At 41.9% G+C, this 21,363-nt stretch overlaps 1 protein-coding gene across 1 annotated transcript in view; it reads left to right on the forward strand.

The window, feature by feature from the left end:
- Positions 1-21,363, forward strand: part of LOC124039049 (CUB and sushi domain-containing protein 1-like) — a 180,886-nt gene that overhangs the window by 93,359 nt on the left and 66,164 nt on the right. Inside the window, exons 29-34 of the mRNA XM_046354929.1 lie at positions 8,243-8,359; positions 9,168-9,281; positions 10,968-11,063; positions 12,513-12,716; positions 14,952-15,112; positions 15,511-15,607. Of these exons, the coding sequence (XP_046210885.1) occupies positions 8,243-8,359; positions 9,168-9,281; positions 10,968-11,063; positions 12,513-12,716; positions 14,952-15,112; positions 15,511-15,607 (789 nt within the window). The remainder of the gene's footprint in view (positions 1-8,242; positions 8,360-9,167; positions 9,282-10,967; positions 11,064-12,512; positions 12,717-14,951; positions 15,113-15,510; positions 15,608-21,363) is intronic.

A 21,363-nucleotide genomic window follows, 5' to 3' on the forward strand; every position in this document is an offset into this window, starting at 1 on the left:
GTGGCTGTGCCTGCAAGCCAAGGCCTCTTGAGTGACGGTGAAAACGCCAGAGTGCCACGTGGGTTATATGCAGATCAGTCACAGTGAGACAGGGAGGACTCACTGTGAATGTTAAAACGCATTCTGCTGCCGGTTGAGGGAAATGATTACTAATGTCCCCAGTATCACTCGGCTAATGAAAGGAATCGTTATGTATTTAATAAGGACTGTGGGGGGAGGGGTGGGAATATTTCTCAGTGTAAACCGCTCCTGTACCCAATGAATCCCCTTTTTTAGAAGCTGTGGGTGTGTACAGGTAAGTGGTACAGTATAGAAGAAAAGCAAACACTTTAAATGTGTCGGTTATGCGTTATTATTGTTGCTGTCATGTTCAGCAATGAATATTAATGCAACAAACAAGAACAAAAACCATGATACCGTCGTTATTTAACACCAGCAACCCTTCTCTTCACCTGTATTTAGCTACTTCATCTTCTAATCTTTGATATTTTAGTCTCCTCTGAAAATAGCAGGTGCAAAACTACAGTATATCTACTGAAGACCAAATTTTAACCATTTGAAATGTTTCACTGGTCTGTGATTTTCCGCTGCTTTTTGGAATACTGATTCACTCCAAGGCACTTCCTTGGGCTTTCAGACAAAACTAATTAGAAAGGGGTGAGATCCTTTTAAATAATAAAGGATTTCACCCCCCTCTTTCTCTCAGCTTCTCTCATCCAAACAGGTCTTTTATTCGTTTCCATAGTAACTACAGTAAAATACTGTCTCTTGAATGAGGAATCCTCCATGACTGTAAATAGAAGGTGTGTAACAGGGTTAAAGCATGGTGGTATGGCGCCCCTCGGAGGCGGGTAGTGTTGACACATGGCCGCGCCGGCTCCAGATGAATTGCATAGACTAGAGGAATTAGAGTTTGTTTGGATTTATGCATTTCTGTGTTCCTCTGTGTTGAGGGCATAACAATGCAATAGCTGTGTCCACACTACAGTCCTCAATATCCACACTACGGTCCTCTGTATCCACACTACGGTCCTCTGTATCCACACTACGGTCCTCAATATCCACCCTACGGTCCTCAATATCCACACTACAGTCCTCAATATCCACACTACAGTCCTCAATATCCACACTACAGTCCTCAATATCCACACTACAGTCCTCAATATCCACACTACAGTCCTCAATATCCACACTACAGTCCTCAATATCCACACTACAGTCCTCAATATCCACACTACAGTCCTCAATATCCACACTACAGTCCTCTGTATCCACCCTACGGTCCTCTGTATCCACCCTACGGTCCTCTGTATCCACCCTACGGTCCTCAATATCCACAGTACAGTCCTCAATATCCACCCTACGGTCCTCTGTATCCACACTACAGTCCTCAATATCCACCCTACGGTCCTCTGTATCCACACTACAGTCCTCAATATCCACCCTACGGTCCTCTGTATCCACACTACAGTCCTCAATATCCACCCTACGGTCCTCTGTATCCACACTACGGTCCTCTGTATCCCCTCTATGGTCCTGTATCCACTCTACAGTACTCTATCCACTCTACGGTACTCAATATCCACTCTACGGTCCTCAATATCCATTCTACGGTCCTCAATATCCACTCTACGGTCCTCAATATCCACTCTACGGTCCTCAATATCCACACTACGGTCCTCTGAATCCACTCTACGGTCCTCTGTATCCACTCTACGGTCCTCAATATCCACTCTATGGTCCTCAATATCCACTCAACGGTCCTCAATATCCACACTACGGTCGTCTGTATCCACTCTACGGTCCTCTGTATCCACTCTACGGTCCTCAATATCCACTCTACGGCCCTCAATATCCACTCTATGGTCCTCTGTATCCACTCTACAGTACTCTGTATCCACTCTACGGTCCTCAATATCCACTCTATGGTCCTCAATATCCACTCTACGGTCCTCAATATCCACACTACGGTCATCTGTATCCACTCTACGGTCCTCAATATCCACTCAACGGTCCTCAATATCCACTCTACGGTCCTCAATATCCACACTACGGTTCTCTGTATCCACTCTACGGACCTCAATATCCACTCTACGTTCCTCAATATCCACACTACGGTCCTCTGTATCCTCTCTACGGTCCTCAATATCCACTCTACGGTCCTCTGTATCCACTCTACGGTCCTCAATATCCACTCTACGGTCCTCTGTATCCACTCTACGGTCCTCTGTATCCACTCTACGGTCCTCAATATCCACTCTACGGTCCTCTGTATCCACACTATGGTCCTCAATATCCACTCTATGGTCCTCAATATCCACTCGACGGTCCTCAATATCCACTCTACGGTCCTCTGTATCCACACTATGGTCCTCAATATCCACTCTATGGTCCTCAATATCCACTCGACGGTCCTCAATATCCACTCTACGGTCCTCTGTATCCTCTCTACGGTCCTCAATATCCTCACTATGGTCCTCTGTATCCACACTATGGTCCTCAATATCCTCACTATAGTCCTCTGTATCCACTCCATGGTCCTCAATATCCTCACTATGGTCCTCTGTATCCACTCCATGGTCCTGAATATCCACACTATGGTCCTCTGTATCCCCATCTGAACTTCCTTCCTCCTCTCTTTCTCATTCTCTCTCTCTTTCTCTCTCTCATCCTGTGTCATGCATGCTTTCATTCTTCCTCTCTATCTGGCTCCCTCTCTCTTTCTCACATTATCTCTCCTGCGGTATTACATGGATGTTTTTTCACGGCTGACTCCTCTACATGAGACGTTGAGGTCAGGTGGAAGACACGTCTGTTTCCATGATATTAGTGAAGGGAAATCACACTTGCTTACATTGGTGTAGAGATGCATTCATATCAGGCACATGTCACTGCAGCCAACATTGTACGGTCTGTTAGGTTTAAGCGGCTTGTGGCGTCTGTTCGATTACTGTATGCATAAACATGAAGCTATGTTTGAATGTCCTTAAATAGCTAAAGTATGTACATTCCCACATACAATTATTATTAGAAATAAGGTCTGACTAACTTGGCACGTCGCTACAGTGGCTGGCGTTTTATACGGTGTTGATTTGAGCATATTGTCTAGTGTCATTTAATTTGTTAGTTTTTATTGTCTTTTGTTTTTGTCCATATTTCTATTCATTGGGGCGTCGGGTAGCCGATCAGTTAAGAGCATTGCGCCAGTAATCGAAAGGTTGCTAGTTCAAATCCCAGAGCAGACTTGGTGAAAATTCTGTCAATGTTCCTTGGAGCGAGGTACTTAACCCTAATTGCTCCTGTAAGTCATTCTGGATAAGAGCATCTATTTAAATGTAGAATATTTCCATATATTGCACGGAAAATCTAATAAACAGGTCATGGCTTCTGGAAGCTTGTCATTGTCTGTAACTCTCACCTAGTCATGATGGTAAAAATGTAAAACTACTATCATCATAATTCATACTGGCTGACCAATGCTCAAGTAACCAGTTATCTCAACAGCATATTTAATATTCAATTGTAGTTTTCAGTATAACCATGGTAACCCACAGTTGGATGTATGCTGAGTAGATTGACCCTAAGTCAAATGTTATCTGTCACATGCTTCATAAACAACAGGTGTAGACTAACAGGGAAATGCTTCATAAACAACAGGTGTAGACTAACATTGAAATGCTTCATAAACAACAGGTGTAGACTAACATTGAAATGCTTCATAAACAACAGGTGTAGACTAACAGGGAAATGCTTCATAAACAACAGGTGTAGACTAACAGTGAAATGCTTCATTAACAACAGGTGTAGACTAACAGTGAAATGCTCCTTGGCTGGTCGTAAACAACAGGTGTAGACTAACAGGGAAATGGTTATCCCTGATCTTTGAGATGTTCAGTTTGTTGTGGGTTAATGTCATTTCCCAGATTTTTTCATGTATAATGAAGATTGTTACATAACCTGTTTTGAAAGACTAAATAATGAAATCCAATATTTGTTATGATGAACAGTGAGTGAGTGATACAGCATTTGATACCTAAAAGAGAAAGTACATTTTGCCTGAAATGACTCTGCTTACAGTGCCAACAGTTAAACAATTATCAGACAGCAATTCCCCTTTCTTTACGAATTACTGACAGGATCTGTGTTAAAGTCCCAGTGTAGTAAAAAACACGATTTCCCTGTGTTTATATATAAATATTATTTTTATTTATTTTTCACATACACATGTTTAGCAGATGTTATTGCTGGTGTTATTGCTGGTGTAGCGAAATGCTTGTGTTTCTAGCTCCAACAGTGCAGTAGTATCTAACAATTCACAACAATGCACACAACTTTAAAAGTAAAATAATGGAATTAAGGAATATATAGATATTAGGATGAGCAATGTCGGAGTGGCATAGACTAAATACAGTAGAATAGAATACAGTATATACATGAGATAAGTAAAGAAAAATATGTAAACATTATTAAAGTGGCTAGTGTTCCATTATTAAAGTAGCCAGTGATTTCAAGTCTATGTATATGGGGCAGCAGCCTCTAGGGTGCAGGGTTACATAACCGGGTGGAAGCCACCTAGTGATGGCTATTAAACAGTCTGATGGCCTTGAGATAGAAGCTGTTTTTCAGTCTCTCAGTCCCAGCATTTATGCACCTGTTCTGACCTTGCCTTCTGGATGATAACGAGGTGTACAGGCAGTGGCCTGGGTGGTTGTTGTGACATTGGGTGCTGTAGGTAGTTTGCCCCCAATGCTGCATTAGTCAGACCACACCACCCTCTAAAGAGCCCTGTGGTTGCGGGCGGGGCAGTTGCCGTACCAGTCGGTGATACAGCCTGACAGAATGCTCTCAATTGTGCATCTGTAAAAGTTTGTGAGGGTTTAAGGTGCCACGACAAATTTCTTCAGCCTCAAATTTATTGTGCCTTCTTCACCACACTGTCTGTGTGGGTGGACCATTTCAGATTATCAGTGATGTCTATGCCGAGGAACTTGAAGCTTTCCACCTGCTCCACTGCGGTCCCATCAATGTGGATAGGGGCTGGTCCCTCTGCTGTTTCCTGAAGTCCATGATCAGCTCCTTTGTTTTGTCGACATTGAGTGAGATGTTATTTTCCTTGCAACACACTCCCAGGGCCCTCACCTCCTCTCTGTAGGCTCGTCATTGTTGGTAATCAGAACTACTACTGTTGTGTCGCTTGCAAACTTGATGATTGAATTGGAGGTGTCCATGGCCACGCAGTCATGGGTGAACAGGGAGTACAGGAGGGGGCCGAGCACACACCCTTGTGGGGCCCCTGTGTTGAGGATCAGCGAAGTGGAGGTGCTGTTTCCTACCTTCACCACCTGGGGGTGGCCCGTTAAGAAGTCCAGAACCCAGTTGCACAGGGCGGGGTTTAGACCCAGGGCCCGAGCTTAATGATGATCTTGGAGAGTAATATGGTGTTGAATGCTGAGCTATAGCCATTCTTACATAAGTATTCCTCTTGTCCAGATGGAATATGACCTTGTGCGATGGCGATTGCATCGTCTGTGGATCTATTGGGGTGGTAAGCAAATTGAAGTGTGTCTAGGGTGTCAGGTAAGGTAGAGGTGATATGATCCTTAACTAGCCTCTAAAAGCACTTCATGATGACAGAAGTGAGTGCTACGGGGCGATAGTCATTAAGTTCAGTTACCTTTGCTTTCTTGGGTACAGGAATAGTGGTGGATATCTTGAAGCAAGTGGTGACAGCAGACTGGGATAGGGAGAGATTGAATATGTCTGTAAACACTCCAGCCAGCTGGTCTGCGCATGCTCTGAGGACGCGGTTAGGGATGCCCTTTGTAGTCCGTGATAGTCTGTGGACCATGCCACATATGTCTCGTGTATGAGCTGTTGAATTACTACTCTACTGTCTCTATACTGACGTTTTATCTGTTTGATTGCCTTACGAAGTGAATAACTATACTGTTTGTATTTGGCCATATTCCAAGTAACCTTGCCATGGTTAAATACGGTGGTCCGCACTTTCAATTTTGGGCAAATGCTGCCCTCTATCCACGGTTTCTGGTTTAGGTAGGTTTTAATAGGCACAGTGGGCACAATATCTCCTGTACACTTCCTAATAAACTCAGTCACTGTATCCATGTATTTGTCGATGTTATAATTTTAGGCAACCAGGAACATATCCCAATCTGCGGGATCAAAACAATCTTGAAGCATGGATTCTGATTGGTCAGACCAGCGTTGAGTAGTCCTTAGCACGGATACTTCCTGTTTTGGTTTCTGCCTATAGGCAGCAAAATGGAATCGTGATCAGATTTGCTGAAGTGAGGGTGGGGGAGGGCCTTGTAAGCATTTCGAAAAGCTGAGTAGCAATGGTCTGTTTTCTCAGAGCGAGTGCTGCAGTCAATGTGTTGGTAGAACTTCTGTAGCGTTTTTTCTCAAATTTGCTTTGTTTAAATCCCCAGTTAGAATAAATGCGGCCTCAGGATATGTGGTTCCCAGTTTGCATAGAGTCCAGTGTAGTTCTTTGAGGGACTTCCAGGGCAATGACTGAAAGTCGCAATGACTGCCAGCAGATACCCATAGATTTCCAGTCATTGTGCTAATGCTACTTAGCATTCCCTCACAAAACGACCTCTAACTTCTTTCATACCGGACACAGAGTCATAAAAATGTTATCCACGAGTTGATCTGACTCTGGGGAAGTAGACATATTGCCAAAATCCCAAACTATCCCTTTCATTGTTACCCAGAAATGATTTTATATGCCATTTAGCAGACGCTTTTATCCAAAGCGACTTACAGTCATGTGTGCATACATTCTACGTATGGGTGGTCCCGGGGATCGAACCCACTACCCTGGCGTTACAAGCGCCATGCTCTACCAACTGAGCTGCATTGGACCTTTAACTAAATCTCTCGCTCCATGGGTGTGAAATTTCTAGTTTTATGCTGGGAAGACCCAGATACAAAACATTTTTTTACAGCAGAAACTCTGTCTTCCCATAGGAAGTATGAGGTGAGGGTGATGTGATCAAAGGTATGGGGAAGGAGTTTGATAAGCAGAGGACCATGAGCCGGGGCTGCATCCTGACACCAGGTTTATAAGCTCCACAAGGTATTGTGAGCATGAAGGAGGAGACCTGGTGGAGTGAGCTCAGGGAGTCTTAGGGTGCTTGAGACGTGGCAGGAATCTCAATCGATGATCATTGTAGCAAGGACCAAGGGGATGGAAAGAACAAGGCAGGTGCAGGAAGAACACAGGAGGGTATCAAGCGATTGGGGCATTGATATTTTCCGAAAGGTGTAAAGCAAGTAATAATACTTAATGAAAAAGGAGATGAGAAGAAGGGTTAACTAGGGATTTAGGGTCAGGGAGAACAAGAGGGGATCAGAGCTCACTGCCCCCTAATGTTGTGTGTTCAGTCATTTTCTCTCCTTTTGCCAGTATTTATTCAGAGTTTCTCAAAGTAGTTAGTAGGGCAGTACACTACTAGTCCCAGGGACCCATGTACAGTATGATAATAGAATCTTGACATTGACAGATTTCCTCCTTTGTGTTCTGTTTTCATTGACCTTAAATTTAAAGGTGGGTACCATGAATTATTTTATTTCACCCTTCATGCATGGCCCTCATGCTATGTCCTTCGAGTGAAGCCACGTGTGTCCATGGAGCCATTGAAATCAGTATATTTCACCTCTGGACACATTGCAGGCCATATTAAGGACTTACTGTACACATGCTTAAGGGCAACATAAACACAAAGATATATAGAATCTTAATCATGTGGGCATGAAGGAGCAGACCTGGTGGATTAACCTTTAATGTTTGTCTGAAATGGTGTTGATATTTTGTATAGTGAGTTAAGATCTATAAGTTATGCCTCTGATGGTTGCTGAAAAAGGTCCCAGGAGACATCATTTAACAGGTTGTACCGGTTCCTTTCAGAGGGACTAAAAGCAAGTAAAAAACATGTAACTTTTTTTTTCTTCAGTCAAATGCCCCATTTCACCAATGTTATTGACTTAGGCCTATGTATTGGATTGAGTTGTTTTGAACCATTATCATTGAGCTGCTATGAACGTTGAATGAAGGTCCAGCTGTTAAGAGAACGCACAGCACATCTTTGTTCCAACATAACAGCTCGTAACTAGGGCACTGACTTTTCTCCCATGTGTATACATGGTGCTTGTCCTTTCATGATTATTGTCTCTGGGAATTAAGTAACAGGGAGATGGTTTCTGGTGTGTCTTTCAGCTCCTTGTGGTGGTCATTATGCTGGGTCTGAAGGAGTGGTACTCTCTCCTAACTTTCCCCAGAACTACACCACTGGTCAAACGTGCTCCTACTACATTACTGTCTCTGGAGAATTTGGTAAGATTTTTTATTTAATTGAACCTTTATCTAACTAGGCAAGTCACTTTTAAGAACAAATTCTTATTTACAATGACGACCTACCCCGGCCAAACCCGGACAACGCTGAGCTAATTGTGCGCCGCCCTATGGGACTCCTAATCACAGCCGGCTGTGCCTCTTGCGCTGAGATGCAGTGTCTTAGACCACTGCGCCACTCGGGAGAAGGGTTAATCAACTGCAACATTATTAAAGCAGCACTTAGACTTAATCTGACTAGTGTTATACCTCTGATTTAGCTGCCTACAGTCCAATGGAGGATTTACCATCATTTTCAGATATTATCATTGTGGAAAGTATGTATCTTAAGATAGTCTCCTCCTATCCAGGCTTATACAAAGCATAGTTCAGTCATGAAGTGCTGAATCATGGATCAAGGTATGTTAGAGTCATCCCTGGTTCTTGTCTGACCTCATACAAGTTATGCTTTCTCAATTGTGCGTGATATTCGGCCGTGATGACACAACCAAAACATATCTAATTGTATAAGGTATTTATCTGTGCCTCAGTGTGTATTTATCATGCATGAACTGATGTAGCAGATGTGAAATCGCAAGGTAAACATTGTTGGTTAGCCTGTTGTGTGGTGACATCACCCACCCTGAGACCTGGGTAGTTAGCACGCTAGCCTTGTGTCATTGTTGACAAGATTCCAAGTTCCATTTTGCCATTTTAAACTCTCAGTTTACCATTTGCAGATAGGATTGTTTTGGAGCCACGTTTTTCATACTGAGGTAACCTATATGATGTCCCCATTTTGTCTCCTCAGTGGTGTTTGGGCAGTTTGCCTACTTTCAGACGGCAATGAATGACTCAGTGGAACTATTTGATGGGGCCAATCAGAATGCCAGGCTGCTAAGCTCCCTTGCTGGGTCTCATTCTGGTACGTAATAGCTTTCCATTCTTTCCGTTGTTTGTAGCCTTTAAATGAACAAAACCGATGGAAAACCACACATGCAAATGTTGTTGGGGAAGACAAGAGGTGGTATTACAAAAAGGTCTCAGCATGATCCCTGTATTAATAACTGCTGTTTGCACTTGGTTACTGTCTCATTCAAAATGTTTTCATTTCAGTAACGAACATTGTGACATAACGTCCATATTGCGACATGATGTCCATATTGTGACATAACGTCCATATTGCGACATAACGTCCATATTGTGACATAACGTCCATATTGCGACATAACGTCCATATTGTGACATAACGTCCATATTGCGACATAACGTCCATATTGTGACATAACGTCCATATTGCGACATAACGTCCATATTGCGACATAACGTCCATATTGCGACATAACGTCCATATTGTGACATAACGTCCATATTGCGACATGATGTCCATGCCATATCAGAAATAAGCAATGCTTCAATGACCGCAAGTATCCATGGTTTCAGTCCTTAGGCTACTGTTACCGTCTACACTGTTCTTACCCCTAGATGGCTTCAGAGAGAGCTTGTGTGGCCTACCACTTTGCGATTGAGTCGTTGTTGCTCCCAGTCCTTAGGCCACTCTCTCAGTATTTTTGTATTATTTAAAGCCACCTAATAAAATACGAAAAATTCAACACCTGTCCTCATCCGATTTATCGCTGGTATTAACAGGGGAAGGTAATTACATTTCAGAACAGAAATCAGCCTCAACTTTACATTCTTCTGAGGATTGATTAAGGCTGTTGGATATAAACTGTTTGTATGGGACCTTGTACTATTCAGATTTGTGTTATTCTGCAGTGCAACAATATATTCCCAAGGGAAATGATGGTCTTTGACTTTTGTCTTTTGGATTTCACCATTCAGTAATGCAGTATGATGTGATGTGCTATATAAAATGAAAATGGAAAGGTTATACTGAATTAGATAACACATTAATTACCTCTGACATTTGTCCAAGACGTGTATACTAATATTTTCTGTACACTATTCCTTTGCACTGGTAATTGAGATTTTCTATCAACAAGTAACTTGATGTGTTTTCCCTGTCTATTCATGGTGACATTTGAATTATAATGATACATTAGATCACAATGCATTGGCTGTGTTCACCTTAATGGAGGCTGATTAGCAACCTACATTAGCCACATCCACAATAAGCTACTCTACCTAATTATAGGCGTTCAAATGTCATGGCTTTCAATAAGTTCACGCCATCAAGAAGATACATCCTACCATGTTTTCATTGTCACGGCTGATTACGTTTTACAAGACTCAGGCCTACAAATGTGTAGCCTATACAAAGTTGTTTGCTTGTCCAACATTCTCATTATTGATAAGACTTTGTTCTTCCTCTTATTATTAAGAGAGTCCTCTACTCTATAGACCGTACTTAAAAGTTCAACTGCCAACATCATGCTATTTACCCAGCAAGATTTTGAATGGGAGCGAGTATATTTATAAGAAGCAATTCATCATTCAGCTGAGGTTTTGTTCTGTATAGCACACAAGAAGGGTCGGGAATCTCAAGAAAGGCCACTGTTGTCTTCATAGGGTTAACACTGTGAGTCAGCATATTGTGTGTGTTTAAAATATATATATATATATATATATATTCATCCTTTTTTTGCAGGAGAGACCTTGCCCCTGGCGACTTCAAACCAAATTATGGTGCGATTTACTGCAAAGAATGGTCCTTCCGCCAGGGGTTTCCACTTTGTTTACCAAGGTATGTTTATATACTGTACGAACAGGTAATACGTTGCAATACATACTCAGGTCACATGCATGACCCTTCCTTACTGTTTTTACCCCTGTGGCAGTAGGTGTGTTTCCTGGAGGCCTCCTGAAGCCCTCCATCCCCAGGCACCAAAGGGTCTTATCTATCCATGTTATGGTTCCCATGGTTGTCAGGCTGTTCAGGGCGTTTGCCATTATCTCTCTTGCCCCATGGGAGCCTAGGGTGCCAGTACTCTAATCATTATACCTGTGCAAGGCATGTCATGGTGAAAGGGATTTTTAGCTGCTTTAGTAGGCATTGAGCAGAAGGGCTCACACAGATACACTATAGAACCGTAGGTTGAAAGTGTCATAACCAATATTTAAGGACTCCCTCTCTCTTGCATAATCAATATAAAATGTCACACATTAATATATAAGATATAAACCCACATGTTTTATAAAACGTTTCCAGGATGGCAGAGTACGATTTTTATTTTTTATTTCTTAACCCAATCCTTTCAGATTTCTTAAATCCAATGATGCCTTTGGCTTTTATCATCGAGGTGTCATGTCTACTTTATTTTAGTGTCATTTAGAGGTTCTCTCTCATGTAGATAATAGCTCACCTCAGGACACATCAAGCATTTTCTCTCTCTGTCAAAATTGTAATAAATAAGCTATGTGAATTACATGAACTTTTACTGTCAGCTGCCTTATAAAAATGGATGATCTCAAATAGTAATCTTCCATGAAGTATGTTGAGCATATATACTGTACAGTGTTTACCAGACTGTGGGGATGGAAGGTTTTTTTAAATACTCCCTGACAGTTAGGATAGTTTGTTTGGTACATGATTGCAGAACACACTCTGCTCTGGTACAGATCTATAATTATCAGACACAATCCCTCCCAGCCCAACAGTAAAGGCCTCAATATTGCATTAAGATATACTATATACTGTAGATAAAATAGTATTTGAACACTTACCCCCCCCCCCCTCGGATATGGAGTTTCACATGTGAAAAACCTTAACGTGTGAAAATCTCACTTTCACGTCACAATGTGAAAACATTCATGTCTGTGAGAGAAGAGGGGATAAGGCCATGCATGCAGTGGTACATAATGTTTTGATATACTGTAGTACAGATTGTAACCAGTCATGTTTTGAATATCAGGTATATATATATTTGGTTTCATTGTCATATTCCATGCCTTGGTGTCCTGAGAGTGTTCATGATTGAATAACAAAGTTATAACACATGCTAAAGTGTTTTTACTTCAGCATGAATTAGCCATTAGTATGGCTGATGATACACTGAGATCCTTCTAAAGATCTCAAATGTCCATAATGACAAATCATATATTACTACCACATTGTATTGCAATTTTCCTGTGAGCTTTAAGCGAAGAGTTATCACATCTAGGTGTTAAACACTGGGGACTCTTTTCTTTGTAGCTGTTCCTCGCACCAGTGACACGCAGTGCAGCTCTGTCCCAGAGCCGCGGTACGGTAGACGGATGGGGTCCGACTTCTCCGCTCGTTCCATTGTTCGCTTTGAGTGCAACCCTGGCTATCTGCTACAGGGATCCACAGCCATCAAATGCAATGTGGTCCCCAGTGCACTTGCCCAGTGGAATGATACTGTGCCCGCTTGTGCTGGTAAGCCTCCTCAAATCAGTCACATTTGTGGACATTGATTTAGAGATGGGTTCATGTTGTTGTAAAAGGGAAATTACACCACTTTTCAACCTGGTATTAATTATCACCAGACCCATACCGAGTCTGTGAAAACAACTCATTTCCACCATCTGCTGTTTTTACTTTATTTTTTATTTTTTTTACGGTAAAACGTAGGAATGCGCTGTTTTTACATATGTAGACATTGGTATGGTGCTGAGATAATGAATATGAGGTTGAAATGTGGTGCAATTGCCCTTTAAGAACATACAGTGGGCAGAACATCTAATAGATTTGTCATCATTTTTTACATTTGTAAGTTACCATAAACACCATAAACATACTAAGATATTGGGAAGTGAGATGATTCTTTAGTCACAATAATATTCTAAACTCAGCAAAAAATAAATGTCCCTTTTTCAGGACCCTGTCTTTCAAAGATAATTCGTAAAAATCCAAATAACTTCACAGATCTTCATTGTAAAGGGTTTAAACACTGTTTCCCATGCTTGTTCAATGACCCATAAACAATTAATGAACATGAACCTGTTGAACGGTCATAAAGACACTAACAGCTTACAGACAGTAGGCAATTAATGTCACAGTTATGAAAACCTAGGACACTAAAGAGGCCATTCTACTGACTCTGAACAACACCAAAAGAATGATGCCCAGGGTCCCTGCTCATCTGCGTGAACGTGCCTTAGATGTGGCCAGGGCAATAAATTGCTATGTCCGTACTGTGAGAAACCTAAGACGGCGCTACAGGGAGACGGGACGGACAGCTGCTCATCCTCGCAGTGGCAGACCACATGTAACAACACCTGCACAGGATCGGTACATCCGAAACATCACACCTGCAGGACAGGTACAGGATGGCAACAACAACTGCCCGAGTTACACCAGGAATGCACAATCCCTCCATCAGTGCTCAGACTGTCCACAATAGGCTGAGAGAGGCTGGACTGGGGGCTTGTAGGCCTGTTGTAAGGCAGGTCCTCACCAGACATCACCGGCAACATCGTTGCCTATGGGCACAAACCCACTGTCGCTGGACCAAACAGGACTGGCAAAAAGTGCTCTTCTCTGACAAGTCGCAGTTTTGTCTCACTGGGTGGCTGGATTCGTGTTTATCGTGGAAGGAATGAGCGTTACACCGAGACCTGCACTCTGGAGCGGGATCTATTTGGAGGTGGAGGGTCATGGTCTGGGGCGGTGTGTCACAGCATCATCGGACTGAGCTTGTTGTCATTGCAGGCAATCTCAACGCTGTGCATTACAGGGAAGACATCCTGACATGACCCTCCAGCATGACAATACCACCAGCCACACTGCTCGTTCTGTGCATGATTTCCTTCAAGACAGGAATGTCAGTGTTCTGCCATGGCCAGTGAAGAGCCCGGATCTCAATCCCATTGAGCTCGTCTGGGACCTGTTGGATCGGAGGGTGAGGGTTAGGGTCAATGCCCCCAGAAATGACCGGGAACTTGCAGGTGCCGTGGTGGAAGAGTGGGGTAACATCTCACAGCAAGAACTGGCAAATCTGGTGCAGTTCACGAGGAGGAGATGCACTGCAGTACATATTGCAGCTGGTGGCCACACCAGATACTGACTGTTACTTTTGATGTTGACCCCACCCCCTTTGTTAAGGGACACATTATTCCATTTCTGTTAGTCACATGTCTGTGGAACTTGTCCAGTTAATTGAATTCAGTTGTTGAATCTTGTTATGTTCTTACAAATATTTACGCATGTTAAGTTTGCTGAAAATAAACGCAGTTGACAGTGAGAGGACATTTCTTTTTTTACTGAGTTTATATAGAATTATAAACTGGGTGGTTCAAGCCCTGAATGCTGATTGGCTGACAGCTGTGGTATATCAGACCGTATACAATGTGTATGACAAAACCATTTCTTTTTACTGCTCTAATTATGTTGGTAACCAGTTTATAATAGTAATAAGGCTACCTCTGGGTTTTGTGGTATATGGCCAATATACCACAGCTAAGGGCAGTGTCATGGCACTCCGCGTTGCATTGTGCTTAAGAACAGACCTTAGCCATGGTATATTGGTCAAATACCACACCTCCTCTGGCCTTATTGCTTAAATTACTTATGTCAAATTTCCACTCTGTGTCTTGACTCACCATGGCTACAGGAACCTGGCATGTGCCCCATTTAATGTGACTCTAATTTCCCCTCTGTTTCGCTCCCCAGTTCCATGCAGCGGTAATCTGACAGAGAGAAGGGGCACCATACTCTCCCCCGGATTCCCCGAGCCCTATGGGAACAGCTTGAACTGCGTGTGGAAAATCATTGTCACCGAAGGAGCTGGGATTCAGGCAAGTACAAAGGGGGCAGGTCTGAACTCATCGAAAGTAATAAGCTACACCGACAGACAGAGAAGAGAGGGAAAATTGTATTTTTTGAGTGACAGGCTATAGCACATTTTAACCATCAGTCGTCCTACTGAGAAGAAAAGAAAATTAGACGGTATAAATTAGACCCGTTGCCAGCAGAAGTAGTTTTAAAGCACATAAAAAACATCTGCAGTCTTATTGCTATTGATCGTGCCCTAATGAGAACAACTCGTTTTTAAAAATACTTCTTATAAGAGCACAGTATAAAACCTGGGTTTATGTCTATAGCAGGAGAGAAAACTTCCCTCGATAAAAAACACCAATCTCTCATCTAACCATTCAAAATGCTTGTCCTTTCAGAGAGATGGCATGTACAATATTTTTGTCACTCTATTTATGTATTTTTTCTTTTGCAGATTCAAGTAATGAGCTTCGCCACTGAGCATAATTGGGATTCCTTAGAAATCTATGATGGAGGGGACATGACAGCTCCTAAACTTGGAAGCTTTTCAGGTGGGAATTGGATTACTTAATCATGCATGGAATCACACGTTTCCCCTTGAGTTATCATGTCTGTGTGCAATATAATACTTATTGCAAATTAGGTTTCATGTGTTTTACAGAATTCTTACAGGCCTATTATTTTGAAGACCACAATAAAAATGAAACCGACTCATGTTATGTTCCGTAGTTCTTCTAGGGGACTGAACATTGATCATGGGTCCAATACCTTTCTCCGCAATCTTTTACACAGCAGACCAATGTCCCAATCGTCATGTTGGATGACTCACAGTATTAGCTCCAGAGACCTTTTGAAATCCAGTTGGCAGCCATCTTGGCCTTCTTTGCCTCCCAGTTAATCCTAGGAACAGCATTTCTGCAACTGAATAGCTTTGTCTGCTATCTAATGAAGACGTTGAATGCTATGGCTCCATTAGGCATGATCAGTGATATGTATGGCATATTCCATCCTTTTGAAAATAGAGGGCACTTCCCCTGTCTGGCAAATGTGTGGGTTTATCAATCTTGAGTAGATCCATTAGTTCATGACTTTCATTATGTGTACATGATTTTAAATGATTCAGTAAGCGAGGTCAGTTGAAGAAGAAGGTCATGAAAGACATTGGGGACATGTTGGAATTCCTCCATAGGAATGAATAGAATTCTGCAGTATTTCAATTCAATATTTCAAGGATGAAATTACATGTATTTAAGTATTTTTGTTCTTGTAGTGGGGACAGTAATATTAGTACTTTCTAAAAACTATTCTTTAAGGATTTTAAAAATATATATTTTAAAAATATATATATATATATCATGTATATCATGTATATCATGTATATCATGTATATACAGTATACACTACCGTTCAAAAGTTTGGGGTCACTTAGAAATGTCCTTGTTTTTTTTAAAGAAAATCACATTTTTTGTCCATTAATATAACATAAAATTGATCGGAAATGCATTGTAGACATTGTTAAAGTTGTAAATGATTATTGTAGCCAGATTTCTTTATGAAATATCTACATAGGCGTACAGAGGCCCATTATCAGCAACCATCACTCCTGTGTTCCAATGGCACGTTGTGTTAGCTAATCCAAGTTCATCATTTTAAAAAGGCTAATTTATCATGAGAAAACACTTTTGTTAGCACGGCTGAAAACTGTTGTTCTGATTAAAGAAGCAATAAAACTGGCCTTCTTTAGACTAGTTGAGTATCTGGAGCATCAGCATTTGTGGGTTCGATTACAGGCTCAAAATGTCCAGAAACAAAGAACTTTCTTCTGAAACTCGTCAGGCTATTCTTGTTCTGAGAAATTAAGGCTATTCCATGCGAGTAGTTGCCAAGAAACTGAAGATCTTGTACAATGCTGTGTACTACTCCCTTCACAGAACAGCGCAAACTGTCTCTAACCAGAATAGAAAGAGGAGAGGTAGGCCCCGTTGCACAACTGAGCAAGAGGACAAGTACATTAGTGTCTATTTTGAGAAACAGACACCTCACAAGTCTTCAACTGGCAGCTTCATTAAATAGTACCCGCAAAACACCAGTCTCAACGTCAACAGTGAAGAGGCGACTCCAGGATGCTGGCCTTCTAGGCAGAATTCCGCTGTCCAGTGTCTGTGTTCTTTCATCCATCTTAATCTTTTATTTTTATTGGCTCTTTCTTTGCAACTCTGCTGAGAAGGCCAGCATCTCGGAGTTGTATCTTCGCTGTTGACGTTGAGACTGGTGTTTTGCGGGTAGTTTCTCCCATTCTTCTCTGCAGATCCTCTCAAGCTCTGTCAGATTGGATGGGGAGCGTCACTTTACAGCTATTTTCAGGTCTCTCCATAGATTTTCGATCAGGTTCAAGTCCGGGCTCTGGGTGGGCCACTCAAGGACATTGAGACTTGTCCCGAAGCCACTCCTGCATTTGTCTTTGCTGTGTGCTTAGGGTCGTTGTCCTGTTAGGTGAACCTTCGTCCCAGTCTGAGGTCCTGAGCAGGTTTTCATCAATGATCTCTCTGTACTTTGCTCCGTTCATCTTTGCCTCGATTATGATGAGTCTCCCAGTCCCTGCTGCTGAAAAACATCCCCACAGCATGATGCTGCCAACACCATGCTTCTGAGAATCTTTAGGTGCCTTTTGGCAAACTCCAAGCTGACTGTCATGTGCCTTTTACTGAGGAGTGGCTTCCGTCTGGCCACTTTACCATAAAGGCCTGATTGGTAAAGTGCTGCAGAGATGGTTTTCCTTCTGGAATGTTCTCCCATCTCCACAGAGGAACTCTGGAGCTCTGTCAGAGTGACCATCAGGTTGTTGGTCACTTCCCTGACCAAAGCCCTTCTCTCCCGATTGCTCAGTTTGGTCGGGCGGACAGCTCTAGAAAAAGTCTTGGTGGTTCCATACTTCTTCCATTTAAGAATAATGGAGGCCACTGTGTTCTTGGGGATCTTCAATGCTGCAGAAATGTTTTCATACCCTTCCCCAGATATATTCCTCTACACAATCTTGTCTCGGAGCTCTACGGACAATTCTTTCGACATCATGGGTTGCTTTTTGCTCTGACCTTATATAGACATGCTTTTCCAAATCATGTCCAATCAATTGAATTTTCCACAGGTGGAGTCCAATCAAGTTGTAAAAACATCTCAAGGATGATCAATGGAAACAGGATGCACATGAGCTCAATTTCGAGTCACATAGCAAAGGGTCTGAATATTTATGTAAATAAGGTATTTCAGTTTTTGTTATTTTTAATAAATCTGGAAAAATGTCAAAAACTTTTTTTGCTTTGTCATTATGGGTTATGGTGTGGATTGCTGAGGATATTTTTATTTAATCAATTTTAGAATATGGCTGTGATGTAACAAAATGTGGAAAAAGTCAAGGGGTCTGAATACTTTCCAAAGGCACTGTACGTTATACAATGGTGGAGGAGTGCCAAGATGGAGGCGCGGAGGCTTTAAAACAGTGCCCCTGTCAGCCGTCTAGTGTATATATAAACCATTGGGTGCACCAGTGGGTGGAGGGTGTCTTAACTTGCGTCTGTCCTCCTTTATCATGCTAAATGCCAACTGATAGGTGTTAGCTGTGTGGGAGTGTTAAACTGTGGGGGATTTCCATGGCAGGTTATGTTGTCAAGCCGCCCCATCTGTGATATTTTAGGATGTCCTCCTGTGGGTCAAAACTACACATCCTTTATGTTAGAAAATATAGATGTCAGAATGGACACATCTGTTACACACATCAACACAGTCGTGAAGAGGGCAAGACAACGCCTCTTCTCCCTAAGGAGGCTAAAAAGATTTGGCATAGCCCTTCAGAGCCTCGAAAAGGTATACAGCTGCACCATTGAGAGCCTCTTAACAGACTGCATCACCTCTTGGTATGGCAAGTGCTTGGCATCCGACCGTAAGGTGCTACAGAGGGTAATGCGTATGGCCCAGTACATCACTGTGGCTGAGCTCCCTGCCATCCAGGACCTATATACCAGGGGGTGTCAGAGGAAGGCCCTAAAAAATGTTAAAGACTCTAGTCACCCAAGTGATAGACTGTTCTCTCTGCTACCACACGGCAAGTGGTACCGATGCACCAAAAACCCTGAACAGCTTCTACCCCCAAGCCATAAGACTGCTAAATAGTTAGACTCATCACATATGCTGTTGCTACTATTTATTATCTATCCTGTTGCCTAGTCACTTTATTCCTTTATTCCACTTTATTCCTAGTACATATCTACCTCAATTAGCTTGTACCTCTGCACGCTGACTCTGTACTGGTACCCCGTGTATATAGCCAAGTTATTGTTACTCATTGTGTATTTGTTATTACATTTATTATTACATGTTTTACTTTTCTATTATTTCACTATTTTCTTTCTCTCTGGGAAGACTAACATTTCAATGTGACGAATAACATTTGATTTGATTTGATTACCATGGTCTCTCCAGCAGGAGGGGATCTCCTGCAGCGGGAAAGGGGGGATTAACCTTTTTTGTGCCTCCCAATGGATATACGTGTAGCCATGCCCCGAGCAATGCCTTCTACAAGCCTGTAATGAACTCAGCTAGTGTCACAACAACAGGCTTAGAAAAGGTCAGGCAACTAGGGAGTCATGTGGCTTTAAGGCAAAATGTCTATGCTAAGATATCATTCTGAATGTATTAGTTCACGTGGTTCACCACTGCTGCACTCCGCTAAGCCAAGGTTTTATATGCAACAAAAAATGGTTGTCTAGGCCATCTAGCGAATAAATAAATAATGATGTCAGAGAACACCTGGTGACGGTTGTGTATGACTTATTGAATCTAAAGGAAAATACAATGGTAATTTACCTCCTTTTTTAGCTGGGTTGTCCAAATGGCACAGGCACTGAGTCATCTTTAACATCGGTGAAATGTCTCCAAATCAGTAATCAGTGACATTAGGAGGGAATAAGAGAGAGGCTGTATCGTGTGCAGTGGCACGTTAAGATGCACAGTTTCCCCTTCATCGTTGTGTGGTCCGCCTTTACATCCTTGACATCCTCACCATTATAATCAGTCTTTTTATTCTTCTTTTAGTTACAAATCCATTAGGATAATTCTCTTAATTAAACTGTCGGAAATGCTTTGTGTTCTCTGTCGCCTTCCTTTTTGCATGATGTATCATACAGGATTAATCACACTTAATCAAATACCAATTCGATTACAATTGAGGCTTATCTTTTCTGTTTACCACTATCCCCCTATTACCACTATTAACAGTAGAATGTGCAAATGATGAGGATATGCTGTTGAAAAATGGTAAACGTGATATTTGTTGAAAAGTCCACTTCACAGTAGCTGCTGTTGTTGCATGGTTTGGTATTCCTTGCCTCAAATTGATTTCAGATTGTGGCATTAATTGCTTTTGCCGTGGATACTTATATTTGAAGCATGATTCATTTGCGATCGATGGAAATATTTAATAATTAATCATACTTCAAATGTAAGTATTCACTGCAAAAGTAATTAAATCCACAATCTGACATACATTTTATAGGACTCCAAAGATCAAATCAAATTGTATTTATCACATGCTTCATAAACAATAGGTGTAGACTAACAGTGAAATGCTTACTTACAGGCCCTTCCCAATAATGGAAAGAGAAAAAAATGAAAAAATATAAAAAGAATAAAACAAAGAATAAATACACAATAGCTTGGCTATGTACACGGTATACCAGTACTGAGTCGCTGTGCAGGGGTACGAGGTAATTGAGGTAGACATGTACATATACTGTAGGTAGGGATAAAGTGACTAGGCAACATGACAGGTAATAAACAGTAGCAGCAGCGTATGTGATGAGTCAAAAGAGTCAATGCAGATAGTCCGGGTAGTTGCTCATTTACTGTTGCCGTCGCTCAATAGCGACAATTTATGTCTGTATACCTCTCATTCTGTGTCCATTGTGGCTATTGATTGGGTTTATGTCTGTATACCTCTCATTCTGTGTCCATTGTGGCTATTGATTGGGTTTATGTCTGTATACCTCTCATTCTGTGTCCATTGTGGCTATTGATTGGGTTTATGTCTGTATACCTCTCATTCTGTGTCCATTGTGGCTATTGATTGGGTTTATGTCTGTATACCTCTCATTCTGTGTCCATTGTGGCTATTGATTGGGTTTATGTCTGTATACCTCTCATTCTGTGTCCATTGTGGCTATTGATTGGGTTTATGTCTGTATACCTCTCATTCTGTGTCCATTGTGGCTATTGATTGGGTTTATGTCTGTATACCTCTCATTCTGTGTCCATT

Source organism: Oncorhynchus gorbuscha, linkage group LG07 (assembly GCF_021184085.1).
Source record: "Oncorhynchus gorbuscha isolate QuinsamMale2020 ecotype Even-year linkage group LG07, OgorEven_v1.0, whole genome shotgun sequence".
Taxonomy (NCBI): domain Eukaryota; kingdom Metazoa; phylum Chordata; class Actinopteri; order Salmoniformes; family Salmonidae; genus Oncorhynchus; species Oncorhynchus gorbuscha.